Raw genomic sequence first — 14110 nt, 5'->3', positions numbered from 1 at the left:
GCAGAGGATGCGATGCGTGTGACCTCAGGTGGGAGGGCGCCCCGTCGGCCCCCCTCCCCTCCCCCCTTTCCCTCTCCCCCTCCCCCTCTCCCCTCCCCCCCTTCCCCTCCTCCCGCCCTCTCCCTCTGCACATCTCGGCACCCCTCAGCCTCCCTCCTGCCCTCCCTCAGCCTCCCTCCTGCCCTCCCTCCTGCCCTCCCTCGTCCTGTGACAGCTGTCTGCCACCCACATGTCCCAGTAGCTCCACTTTTCACAGAAAGGCTGGGAAGGCCTTGGAAAGAAAGCTTCTCCCTATTTGAGGATGGAGAGTTTGACGTGATGGTTTAAGCCAGGAGAAGCAGCCACCACAGACAGAGCAGGGAAGAGCAAAGAGCTGACAGCTACAAGATGTCTGGGGACATGAGCAAATCAGCACTTTTCACAGGCTGTTTGCATGGCCACTCTTTGTTTTCTCAGACCGTCTGAGCAACTTGTCCCCACCACTGTGGGGCTCCAGCTTGGCACCAGGTTCCATCACCGACCCTGCCTGCCCCTAATCAGAGTAGAGCAACACCTCTGCAAAGGTGCCCCCAATGGCTACTAATGTCTCCAGCTTCTCCAGTCACATCTTGAGTCTTCCTCTAAAATCTGTGTGTGCCCCTCACCCCTGTCATGTCAAACCCAAGGTCTCTGTAAAATGACTTTCAAGACCCCCACACTGTGACCCCACTTCAGCCATCTGGTCTTACCACCTACACCCCCCAGCCTCAACTACTTCCCACTGAGCACCCTCCTCCCGCAGGACACAGCCGCTTGCTCACATGCCTAGCCTCGCCACTCCCACTCCTGACTCCCTGTTCCCGCCTCTCCCTGCACCCGGCCCTCCCGCTCTGCTTCTCCCGACTAGGCCAAGCTCTCTCCTGTTCCCACAAACCCTGGATTTTCCTGGGGCACCTACAACGGTTTCCTCAAACTGTCTCCTGCGTGGATCTCTTCCTCCAGAGGAGAAGCCACGTCTGCTCCTTCCTTTCACCCTTCAGAAGTGCCTAACCCTAAGCTGGGTTGGGGCTGCTCCATTCGAGGGGACTCACCTGTGATTGTGTAAAGGGCGGTGATTGCCAATAAGATAAAGATGGCCAGATAGAGATCCAGGCCCAAGGCCAAGTTGATGAATATGGCCCCAGAAAAGATGTCTGCCTGGAAGGAGAGGAGAGGTGGGTTTGGGGTGAGAGACACCAGCTGAGGCACGTCCGTCAGCTTCAGGGACAGGTAGGAGGGCTTGGAGAGGTTGGCAGAAACCGATTCCTAAGTCATGTTGGTGCCTGTGATTTCTGGGGCCCTACACTGGCCACGATCCCTTAACCTTTGACTGAAATTTCACAGTTAGTGGTTCGTATCCTGATCCCCAGCTGAGAATATGAAAGACAAACAGTGCGCAATTCCATGTATATGAGGGCTCTAAAATAGCCAGACTCATAAAATCTGGGGCTGGAATGGCTGTTACTAGGGGCTGGGGGAAGGTGGAGTTGTTAATCAACAGGCATAATCTCTCAGTTAAGTAAGAGGAATAAGGTCTAAAGATCTGCCCCACATCGCACCTGGTCAACAGTATGTGTTGTACACTCAGAATCTGTCAAGAGGTTGGATGGCAAGCTAAGTGCTGACCACAATAAAAGTAAAAATAAAAAACTAGGAGGACTTCCCTGGTGGTACAGTAGATAAGAATCCGCCTGCCAATGCAGGGGACACTGGTTCAGTCCCTGTCTGAGAGGATCCCACAAGCCACAGAGCAACTACTGAGCCTGTGTGCTGCAATTACTGCAGCCCGTGTGCCTAGAGCCTGTGCTCTGCGACGAGAGAAGCCACCGCAATGAGAAGCCTGCGGGCTGCAGCAAGGACAGGCCCCCACTCGCTGCCACTAGGGAAAGCCCAAACACAGCAACGAACACCCAGCACAACCAAAAGATAATAATTAATTAATTAAAAATAAATAAATAAAACTAACAGAAATAATAGAAAAATAAGAATATGTATGAAAGAACAAAAGGATATGAACACCTGAAAGACAGTCCTACTCTATTCCTGAATTTCCCAAAAAGCTGTATTCAAGATGATAATAAATATTCCATGATTTAAAAAAAAAGAAGAATTCTGTAAAAGAGACCTGTGAAATGCTGAATTAAACAAAGTTAAGGCAGTTTCTTTACCACACAACTTCTCTGAGTCTTCAGTGCACTGTGAATCCCCAAGAGAGAACTGTAGTAAATGACCCTTCACAAACTCACTCAACTTTGGAACTCTGTGTGCCAAGAAACAACTATTACCACCTTGGGGTGCCTCACAACCCACTTTGTGGGCTGCTGCTGTGAGCTGTTACCCTTCATTTACACCTCAGTGTAAAAGGTTTATCAGATCTACTCCCAAATACAAGTGTGAGGGCTGGAGTCCGTGAGAGGGAAAACCACCCTCAGCCTGGAATGGAGAGAGATGTAAACACCACCATAATTTTATCTCCTCTGTTTAGATGGGATCCATCTGGATTCAAACACAGCCAGAGCATCACCAAGAACCTCCTGTGTGGCAGGCTTGGTGACAGATGGCTTTATCTAGATCGGAGGTGCCCAACCTCTGGGCCAGCACCTCCTGTCAGATCGATGATGGCATTAGATTAGAAATAAAGTGCACAATAAACATAATGCACTTGAATCAGCTTGAAACCATCCCCTGCCCCCAGTCCCTGGAAAAAGTGTCTTCTGTAAAACCAGTCCCTGGTTGGTTGAGGACTGTGGATCTAGACTATCTCATGTAAGTTTTAGGGGGAATCACTCCCTCTTCACTCCTGAAAATTCTGAAAGAGATGGGAATACCGGACCACCTAACCTGCCTCTTGAGAAATCTGTATGCAGGTCAGGAAGCAACAGTTAGAAATGGACATGGAACAACAGACTGGTTCCAAATAGGAAAAGGAGTATGTCAAGGCTGTATATTGTCACCCTGCTTATTTAACTTCTATGCAGAGTACATCGTGAGAAACGCTGGACTGGAAGAAGCACAAGCTGGAATCAAGATTGCCGGCAGAAATATCAATAACCTCAGATATGCAGATGACACCACCCTTAGAGCAGAAAGTGAAGAGGCGCTAAAAAGCCTCTTGATGAAAGTGAAAGAGGAGAGTGAAAAAGCTGGCTTAAAGCTCAACATTCAGAAAACGAAGATCATGGCATCTGGTCCCATCACTTCATGGGAAATATATGGGGAAACAGTGTCAGACTTTATTTTGGGGGGCTCCAAAATCACTGCAGATGGTGATTGCAGCCATGAAATGAAAAGAGGCTTACCCCTTGGAAGAAAAGTTATGACCAACCTAGATAGTATATTCAAAAGCAGAGACATTACTTTGCCGACTAAGGTCTGTCTAGTCAAGGCTATGGTTTTTCCAGTAGTCATGTATGGATGTGAGAGTTGGACTGTGAAGAAGGCTGAGTGCCGAAGAATTGATGCTTTTGAAGTGTGGTGTTGGAGAAGACTCTTGAGAGTCCCTTGGACTGCAAGGAGATCCAACCAGTCCATTCTGAAGGAGATCAGCCCTGGGATTTCTTTGGAAGGAATGATGCTAAAGCTGAAGCTCCAGTACTTTGGTCACCTCATGCAAAGACTTGACTCATTGGAAAAGACTCTGATGCTGGGAGGGATTGGGGGCAGGAGGAGAAGGGGACGACAGAGGATGAGATGGCTGGATGGCATCACGGACTCGATGGACGTGAGTCTCAGTGAACTCCGGGAGATGGTGATGGACAGGGAGGCCTGGCGTGCTGCAATTCATGGCGTCGCAAAGAGTTGGACACGACTGAGCAACTGAACTGAACTGAATTGAACTGATGAAGTTATTTTTCTCCCTGCCTCATTTAGCCCCATAAAAAGCTTTCTACCTGGCTGGTTGGTGCAGTTAAACCAACAGAGAGCCCTGGAGTCACCCAAAATGGGTGTTCATGTGTTCTCCAAAATACTACCTACTGCTGCTGCTGCTGCTAAGTCACTTCAGTCATGTCCGACTCTGTGCGACCCCATAGGCGGCAGCCCACCAGGCTTCCTGGTCCCCGGGGTTCTCCAGGCAAGAACACTGGAGTGGGTTGCCATTTCCTTCTCCAATGCATGACAGTGAAAAGTGAAAGTGAAGTCGCTCAGTCATGTCCAACTCTTCGCGACCCCACGGACTGTAGCCTACCAGGCTCCTCCATCCATGGAATTTTCCGAGCAGGAGTACTGGAGTGGATTGCCATTTCCTTCTCCACAAAAATACTACCAGAAGGACAGCATTAAGGGATGACGGTGGTGAACCTTTTGCTTTCAAATCTCTAGATGCAAAAGAACTAGGCTTTCCCTAGATGCAGTGCAAGGACTGTTTTATTGCATAAAACTGAACACATTTCAGAGCATGTAAGGGGCCACCCAGTCAGGCCCTGGGGAAGGGTGCCCTTGCATCTTCTCTCAATTCTTTTCGTCCTCTCTACTCCTCCTCACAGCTCCTCAGGGCCTCCAGTGGCTCAGGTCCCACCGACCAAATCCCCTATTCCCTGCCTCTTGGTTGGCAGAGAGCTCATCTCACACCAACTCCGAAGTCGGACCTCCTGAGGACCTAGTGCCTTAGCTCCCAGCAGATCCTCTAGTCCCAGGGGACCTACTGTCACTGTCTTCCCTGGAAGAGGAAGAGGGGCTGATCCAGGATGTGGGGAGAGAGATGGCGATTTAGAAAGAGACCCCTGCCCTTACGGTTGGTGGTGAGAGGACCTGGGTTTTATCCCCAGTACTGCCAGGATAGGTCTGAGTGACCCTGGATGACATTTCACCTGTCCCTGTCTCAGTGTTCTTCTCTTTAAAGTGAAAAGTTCTGACTCCTGGGGCTTGCGATTCTTAGTGGCTGGACCTGGAGAGGATCTGCAGCTGAGGAAAGCATTCCCCTTCCAGGTCTGAGACCTCTTCTACCTTGCCTTCTGGAGCAGCTAAGGCTGAAGAGGAAGAAAGAGCCCCTGCTGCACAAAAGCCTCACTAAGGGTGAAAAGGCCACTCCTGCTAGACTCTGCACTCTGGGCCACATGGAACTGTGATGAGTGTTCATAAAGTCCATCTCTCCCCTCTGAGGCCTCTGTACTATCACTAAAGTTATTTCAGTTTGAGGAGTTCCATTCATTGGAATGTTGTTAAATGTGCACACTGTAGATTCAGTGAATTAGCTAGTAAGCACAAGTGAGCTATAAAAAGATTACAAGTCTGTTTCTCCTGCCTTTAAAATGCCCTTGGTTTATTTTCCAGAGTAGTTAATTTGTAATGCTTTATGACAACAAGCCATAGCAGACTATGATACCCTCATTAATATTTGCCTTGCCATCATTAGTCACAAACAAGTAACACGATTCCTAGAATAACATTATAAAACAGAGTCCACAGAGACTATGGGAAGTGTTGGGCCAATCGAAATCTTGCTCTTATAGTATGCACTGTTTCCAGTTAACAGGACGGATAAAGAATTTCAAGAGAAACTCCCTCATGAATTGGAAAAACCTCTTCCTTGAAAAATTCTTCCTCCTATGAGTCATTCTTAACTTCAAGAATGAATTCTCTCTGCCCTTGGAACCCTGAAAGTCAGCAGGTGTGACCAAGGACATGACAGCTAAGCTTATTGTTAACCCCAGGCACTCTGACATGTCTTGGGGTCTCTTAGGTGCCCACACATTTCTCCACTTCATAAGAACAGTTTTTCCTCCATTTACAGTTGACCAAGGACTTTTAGATACATACGTTGTTCTGATTCTCAAAACAAAGTAACAGGACAAGTAAACTGACTCTACTTTATAGATGAGAGAGAAAAACTCAATGACTTGCTCAAGGGCTAAAATCCAGGTTTTCCATCTCCAAATCCAATGACTTCCCACAACATTCAAAGGTAAATGTCTTCCTTTTTGGAATATTTTCTGCAGAGAGTAAGGTCTTTTTTTAATCGAAAAAAAAAATGTGCCTACTTCTTTTTAAAATAAAATAATTATGTTGTATGATTTCAAAACAATAGCACAGAAAGTTATACATTGAAAGTTAATACAGTCTTGCTTCTATCACTAGACCCAAAGATGACCACCGTTGAGAGCCTTTCATCCACCAGAGGATTTTTAGGTAGCTGGCTGAAATCTGTATATCAGCTATTATGCTCCATAGCCCCTAAAAAATAATTGTGAAGGTGGAAATATGGGGAAATGTTTACAGTTTGATACTAAGAAGGGGGAGAATGACCACAAAATGGCTTGCATATTCTGAATGCAGATCTCTAAAGGAAAACACACACTATAGGCCAAGTGAAACTGTGAAAATGTCTGTGCCATAATTATAGGCTTATGGGTGCTTTTCCCCTCCAGATTTTCATAAATGCCATCGTTATATTTTTCTTACAGTTCCAAAGGTGAGGAAACAGAAATTTAACAAAACCAACTTGAAGTGAACTAGACATTTATGGTCTTCTGGGTGTTCATCGGAAGGACTGATGCTAAAGCTGAAATTCCAATACTTTGGCCACCTCATGCGAAGAGTTGACTCATTGGAAAAGACCCTGATGCTGAGAGGGATTGGGGGCAGAAGGAGAAGGGGACAACAGAGGATGAGATGGCTGGATGGTATCACTGACTCGATGGACATGAGTTTGAGTGAACTCCAGGAGTTGGTGATGGACAGGGAGGCCTGGAGTGCTGCGGTTCATGAGGTCGCGAAGAGTTGGACGCGACTGAGCGACTGAACTGAACTGAACTGAAGCCCAGGGGCCAGCAAACTTTTTCTGTAAAGGCTCCCTTCATACATGTTTTAAGCTTTGCAGGACATACAGTTTCTGTCCAACCTGCGCAAAGTCATCTACTGTTGAAGCATGAGAGCAGCCAAAGATGATACATCAATTAACTGGCATGACTGTGTTCCAATAAAACTTTCTTTACAAAAACGGGAAGATGGATTTAGCCTTTGAAAGCTTGACTGAACAAGCTCTATGCAACTCACAAGGAACAACAAACTACAAATCCAGTTGGAAACCCTCTTAGAGCAACTAATCTCATTAGCTTTGGGCAGGTTATTTAGTCTTAGTTCTGATGATTTGAAATTCTGTGGTTTCACATGCATGCATTTGCTGCCCATTCTAGTCCAAGCTGTATCAGAGTACCCAGTAAATTTTTCCTGACAATGGGGTTTGAGATGGAGAACCCAGTTATTCAAATTTCTCTATTTGTGAGTGAGTGCACAAGGTGATAAGCATTCAAAACTTAAGCAGAAGCCAAAGCTCTTATTTTCAACCAAAGATACAGAATAGATAGCAAAGTTGCTATAGAAGTTTATTAGGGTTGTGATCTGTGATAAGAGTCCCAGGAAACATACACAGGGATGTTTGGTCATCACAAGTAATTTATAAAATGTCAGGCTTTATCTCAAGCGATCCTGTACATTTAAATAAGAGACATGATGCCAGGAAATCTTACAGCACAGACTGCTTCTCCGAACTTGATAAGGCAGGGTGCTAGGGTGGAGTGGGTGGACGGGAAGGAGCATATAAAATTCTCAGGAATACATGCTTGTACTCAGTCACTCAGTCAGGTCCAACTCTTTGTGACCCCATGAACTATAGTCCACCAGGCTCCTCTGTGCATGGGATTTTCCAGACAAGAATACTGGAATGGATTGCCATTTCCTTCTCCAGGGGATGGAACCCAAATCTCCTGTATTGGCAGGCAGATTCTTTACCACTGTGTCATCAGAGGAGCTCATGGAGGAATAATCAAGTCTGGGTCTCAGAAATTCCGAGTCCGAAAGGACATGGCCAGAAGATGGCAGCCAGACTCAAGGCTCCACGCCACCTGTGGTCAGTGGCCTGGGCAGTATCCGGGACACTGCACCTGAAATGTGTTTCACTTTTTCTCTCCTATCAATGACATGCCTACTGGATCCCAACACCCTCCCAAAGCCTTCCTGTCAGGTCCCTGGATGTTCCCTGTCTGAACATGGGTCTCAAAAGGCCACTCTTCTTTCCTCTCCATCATAAGCTACCCATGCCTCCACGCACACAATAGCGATTAATCTCTGTGTGTGTGCAGTGGCCACCTTGCCTTAATTAACGATTCCTTTTGTCCACAAGCCCTGAGCTCATGCGCCCCTCAATACACACACAATAGCGATTAATCTCTGTGTGTGTGCAGTGGCCACCTTGCCTTAATTAACGATTCCTTTTGTCCACAAGCCCTGAGCTCATGCGCCCCTCAATACACACACAATAGCGATTAATCTCTGCGTGTGTGCAGTGGCCACCTTGCCTTAATTAACGATTCCTTTTGTCCACAAGCCCTGAGCCCATGCGCCCCTCAATACACACACAATAGCGATTAATCTCTGCGTGTGTGCAGTGGCCACCTTGCCTTAATCAACGATCCCTTTTGTCCACAAGCCCTGAGCCCATGCGCCCCTCAATACACACACAATAGCGATTAATCTCTGCGTGTGTGCAGTGGCCACCTTGCCTTAATCAACGATTCCTTTTGTCCACAAGCCCTGAGCCCATGCGCCCCTCAATACACACACAATAGCGATTAATCTCTGCGTGTGTGCAGTGGCCACCTTGCCTTAATTAACGATTCCTTTTGTCCACAAGCCCTGAGCCCATGCGCCCCTCAATACACACACAATAGCGATTAATCTCTGCGTGTGTGCAGTGGCCACCTTGCCTTAATTAACGATCCCTTTTGTCCACAAGCCCTGAGCCCATGCGCCCCTCAATACACACACAATAGCGATTAATCTCTGCGTGTGTGCAGTGGCCACCTTGCCTGAATTAACGATCCCTTTTGTCCACAAGCCCTGAGCCCATGCGCCCCTCAATACACACACAATAGCGATTAATCTCTGCGTGTGTGCAGTGGCCACCTTGCCTTAATCAACAATCCCTTTTGTCCACAAGCCCTGAGCCCATGCGCCCCTCAATACACACACAATAGCGATTAATCTCTGTGTGTGTGCAGTGGCCACCTTGCCTTAATCAACGATCCCTTTTGTCCACAAGCCCTGAGCCCATGCGCCCCTCAATACACACACAATAGCGATTAATCTCTGTGTGTGTGCAGTGGCCACCTTGCCTTAATTAACGATCCCTTTTGTCCACAAGCCCTGAGCCCATGCGCCCCTCAGTACACACACAATAGCGATTAATCTCTGCGTGTGTGCAGTGGCCACCTTGCCTTAATCAACGATCCCTTTTGTCCACAAGCCCTGAGCCCATGCGCCCCTCAATACACACACAATAGCGATTAATCTCTGCGTGTGTGCAGTGGCCACCTTGCCTGAATTAACGATCCCTTTTGTCCACAAGCCCTGAGCCCATGCGCCCCTCAATACACACACAATAGCGATTAATCTCTGCGTGTGTGCAGTGGCCACCTTGCCTGAATCAACGATCCCTTTTGTCCACAAGCCCTGAGCCCATGCGCCCCTCAATACACACACAATAGCGATTAATCTCTGTGTGTGTGCAGTGGCCACCTTGCCTGAATCAACGATCCCTTTTGTCCACAAGCCCTGAGCCCATGCGCCCCTCAATACACACACAATAGCGATTAATCTCTGCGTGTGTGCAGTGGCCACCTTGCCTGAATCAACGATCCCTTTTGTCCACAAGCCCTGAGCCCATGCGCCCCTCAATACACACACAATAGCGATTAATCTCTGCGTGTGTGCAGTGGCCACCTTGCCTGAATCAACGATCCCTTTTGTCCACAAGCCCTGAGCCCATGCGCCCCTCAGTGTGAGCTATCAGCGAGCACAGTCACTACCAGCGCCATTCTTTCAAGGATTTCATGCTCTGTGGCCCGTGGTGAATCTGAAGTCAGGCTGATTTTTAAAGACGAAGCCTTGCCTGTCTGGCCTTCCCTGTCCCTCCCCACTGCCTAAATGGCCCACCTTCAGATCCTTCATGCACCCAGTGTGAGCTGACTTCTCCCTTCACAGTCCTCTCAAATCCCACTCTCAGAGACGTGGTTATATTGGAAGATCACTTAACTGGCTACTTTTCCCCAAGGTCTTGAATTTTGATCCATTTATACTGGACTTAAAAGACCCAGGGGACATACTGTCTAAAGTATCAGAGGCTCTGCTTCTCAACCTAGCTCTGCTATTGTTTAACCCCACAAAGCCCCTTCTCTTCTCTGGTCCTCAGTTTCCCCACTGAAAAATGGGAGCATCAATCATAGAACTAGATAATCTATCCCACTCTGTTATCCTATGTCTTCCTGTCTTTTCCCATCCAAGCACAGTGCAGAATTGTGAGAATACAGATAACAGGACGAGAGAAACCCAGACTCCACTCTCGTCTTTGCCTACACTAGCTACATGACTAGAGACAAATTACTCAGTTTCTCTGAGACTCAGTTTTCTCTTTCATGAAGTGGAAAATAAGTAAAAATCCCACCCATGCCATACTCTTATGAGGACCAGAGATGGAAGAAGTCAGGCCCCTATCAGAGACTAAATAAAAAGATTGGCACAAAACAAAAGGCAGAGGTCATCCTTCATATGCACTTTTCAAGGGATCACTGGCTCTGGGCATTGGGTGGAGATTGGACAAGGCTTCCAGTAAGCAGCCCCAGAAATCACACAGAAAGGGTGCAAGTTGCTTCAGTCGTGTCTGACTCTTTGTGACCTTCTGGACTGTAGCTCGCTCAGCTCCTCTGTCCATAGGATTCTCTAGGAAAAAGTACTGGAGTGGGTTGCCATATTCTCCTCTGGGGAATTTTCCCAACCCAGGGATTGAACCCATATCTCTTACGTCTCCTGCGTTGGCAGGCAGGTTCTTTACCACTAGCACCACCTAGGAAGCCCACAGTCCATACTAAGTACTATTCAAAAGTAAAATTCAGAAGAAGCCAAGTGCTGGGGAGAGGATGAACTCCATCAGGATCTGAGCTGAGGGAGGCTGAGCCTCAGGTACCTGTGGGCTCCCACATCCAGGAGGTTTAATCAGTAACCTGAGCTATAGGTGAGGCGACTGGGAAGGCAGGCAGAGAGGCTGAGCCTGAGCTTATTTATATGACTGCTGCTACATTGCTCCAAGGGCAAAGCTCAGCCAGCAGACTTTCCCCCACCTGAACTGTGGACTTGGAGAAGGTTGGCTTCCAAGAAAGGGAATGCCGGTGCCCCCCTCTACATGGTCACTAGACAGGTGCCACCTCACAAGCTGAATCAGGGAGCAAGGAGCGGTCCCATCAGCTTCTGCGGGTGCCGGGGTCACCTCTGCGCCTTTCTGCTTACATTCCTTTCCTCCTCTCAGCCCTGCCCTCCCCTCACTCAGGAAGCCTGATTTCTCCACCCCTCCCAGCAACTCCCAGTCCAGTCCATACACACCAGTCTCTAGGGAAATAAGACTGAAATGCCTGGGGTTTTCATCTTGTAACTAAATCCCTGAAGCAACTAGTTACAAGTGAAGGAGTGGAATCATCACACAGGTACCAGTCAAGGGTAGCAGCCCCTGACATCAGGAAGCTGGGGAGGGAGAGAACAGTGAAGCTAGGTGTCAGCCCCAATTCCAATCAAAGCCCTACGGGCCCAATTCCTGAGCCCATGTCCACGGTGAGAACATTCAGTCAGGACATAACAATCACTTCAATGGTTCTGGGAGAACCAGATGTCCACGTGCAAAAGAATGAACTTGGATTCTACTTCACATCATGTATAAAGATCACTCAAAGTTGATCAAATACCTCAACGTAAGAGCTAAGACTACAAAACTCTTAGGCACAAACATAGCATTCAACCTTCACGATCTTGGATTTGGCAATGGATTCTTAGAAATGACACCAAAAGCATGAGCAAAAAAAGAAAAAACATAAATTGGACCTTGTCAAGACTTAAAACTTCCGTGCATCAGAGGACGCTAAGTGAAAAGACAACCTACAGAATGGGAGAAAATATTTGCAAATCATATATCAGATAAGGGTAAGTTATTCAGAATATATAAAGAACAATTTCAATGCAACAACAATAAGACAACCCAATCAAAAAAAAGTATAAGAATGTAAAAGGTAATAATATAAAACAGAAAAATTATTGTGGTCGTCTGAAAATATATATATATATATATATATATATATTTCTTCTAGAGAAAGAAAACAGTCGAATGCCAAGTATAAATTTCATGTGAACTCTGATTCAAGCAAATCAACTGAAAGACATTTTTCAGATAATCAGGAAAATCTGAATATGGACCATGTGTTAAACTACCTAAAATAAGAAATTACTATAAATTTTGTTAAGCATGATAACAGCGTACTGGTTACGTGTTTTCAAAAGTTAAAGGTGCATTCCAAAGAATCTACAGTGAAATGACATGATGTCTGGCATTTGACTTAAAATACTACTGGAGAAAAAAAGGTGGAAAGGAAGAGATGAACCAAGAATGGCAAAATGCTGTTCACTGTGAAAGCCAAGTGACAAGACTAGGTCCAGATTCTGACCCTGACAGGGCATAAAGGCTTACAGCTTTATGTCAGGGCCAGCCCTCAGGTATCCGTTACTTCCTTTTAATCTTCTACTAAGAACAGCTTTCACTGAACCTTCTTGAACCACTTATGTCTTCAACCTTCCCCACAGTAAGAAGGTCTGTGTGTTCACTCCTTGAGGTGTGAAATAGGACTTTACCCTCAGAAGCAAGAAGGCCTAAGGGACCGAGTTAACAGCAACACAGCACTACCCTTTGTGGGCCAGCATTTGCTGAGGAGCAAGAGTGGGCAGGTTCTGAGCCACCCAGCACCCAGCTCCCAGGGCGGGGACTCACCGAGATCTTGGTGAAAATGTACAGCACCAGGGACAGGACAGACAGGTAGACCTGGATCCGCTGGCCTCCAAATCGCTTCCGCAGGTACTCCGGCATCGTCACCACCTGTCCGGACAGAAGGGCAATCACTGACATCCTGGGTGATCAAAGGGCCCAGAGCAAGCAGAGCGGGGCATCCACTCCGGCGTCAGAGGGGTGACCCTGCTGGTCAGAGAAGTCTGAGAGGTGTCCAGGAGGCCCTGTCCTCCAGCCACTTGCTCATCTCAATTCCACACGCCTGACCACTGCAGAGGCAACTTGGTATTATCCCAGGACGCAGTAGGTGCCCAGTAAACAATATTTTAATGAACACATGACTGCATATAACCAAGAAGACAGATCCTTGCCTTGAAGGAGGGAGGGATAGTAAACAGATAGGTGTGCATCTGTGCTGTCATGTCCAGCTATTTTTGGACCCCATGGACTATAGCCCCTAGGCTCCTCCGTCCGTGGGATTTTCCAGGCAAGAATACTGAAGCAGGTTGCCATTTCCACCTCCAAGGGCTCTTCCTGACCCAGGAATTAAACCCGCATGTCCTGCATTGCAGGTGGATTCTTTACCACAGTGCCACTGGGAAGGCCCTAAATAGTCTTATACAAAGCACCTACTGTAAACAAGACGCCGTAACCACGGCGGGATCGCTTCAGCACACTGAAACAAGGTGGCCAGGCCGGGTGCTTCACCCTGCTCTGCGCAGAAGCCTTGCCAAGGGCCGTGGCTGCAGGCTAGCTCAGCTGCTCTCCCAGCTCCTGTCTGCAAATTCCAACCACACTCTATCTCGGATCCTCAACCCTGAGCCTTGTCTCCTGGAATCAGACATGTGTCACCAACAGTCCCTGAGGCTCCAGGAGAGCCATGGGCTACCTGTGCTTCCTCTCTATTGCTTTCGGCTCCCAATGCACAGATGTGCAGGGAGTAGATGCTCATCACATCTCACAGGATGGACGATGCTAAAGCTGTCTTATGTAAAATGTCAGAGGTTTAGTCAAGAGACTGAACACGCTATTTGGTAGATGAGCGCCAGCTGCATGCTCAGCAGACAAGGACTGCTGATGTTTGTAAACCAAAAGAAACTATGGTTCTTTTGCTCGTGCTGCTGCCCTTCCAGGGGCAGAGGCAGACAGTTATGAATCGTGAGCAATGCACGGCAGTACCTTGCAAGTATTCATTCACCCAGTGTGAGGGAATGTGATCATCTAGGTGCTGAATAGACTGAGACTGCTTAGGAGGGCTTTCTAGAGGGAAAAGTCGTG

General features: G+C 47.5%; 1 protein-coding gene across 1 annotated transcript in view; it reads right to left on the bottom strand.

Annotated features, from left to right (window-relative positions):
• Positions 1–14110, bottom strand: part of SLC5A1 (solute carrier family 5 member 1) — a 57356-nt gene that overhangs the window by 21076 nt on the left and 22170 nt on the right. The window contains exons 5-6 of the mRNA XM_069558662.1: positions 12818–12922; positions 1071–1176 (exon numbers count right to left, since the gene is read on the bottom strand). Of these exons, the coding sequence (XP_069414763.1) occupies positions 1071–1176; positions 12818–12922 (211 nt within the window). The remainder of the gene's footprint in view (positions 1–1070; positions 1177–12817; positions 12923–14110) is intronic.

This window comes from Ovis canadensis, chromosome 17 (assembly GCF_042477335.2).
Source record: "Ovis canadensis isolate MfBH-ARS-UI-01 breed Bighorn chromosome 17, ARS-UI_OviCan_v2, whole genome shotgun sequence".
In the NCBI taxonomy this organism is placed as follows: domain Eukaryota; kingdom Metazoa; phylum Chordata; class Mammalia; order Artiodactyla; family Bovidae; genus Ovis; species Ovis canadensis.
Note: the sequence above shows the minus strand (reverse complement) of the source record. Positions and strands in the feature narration are given on the sequence as shown.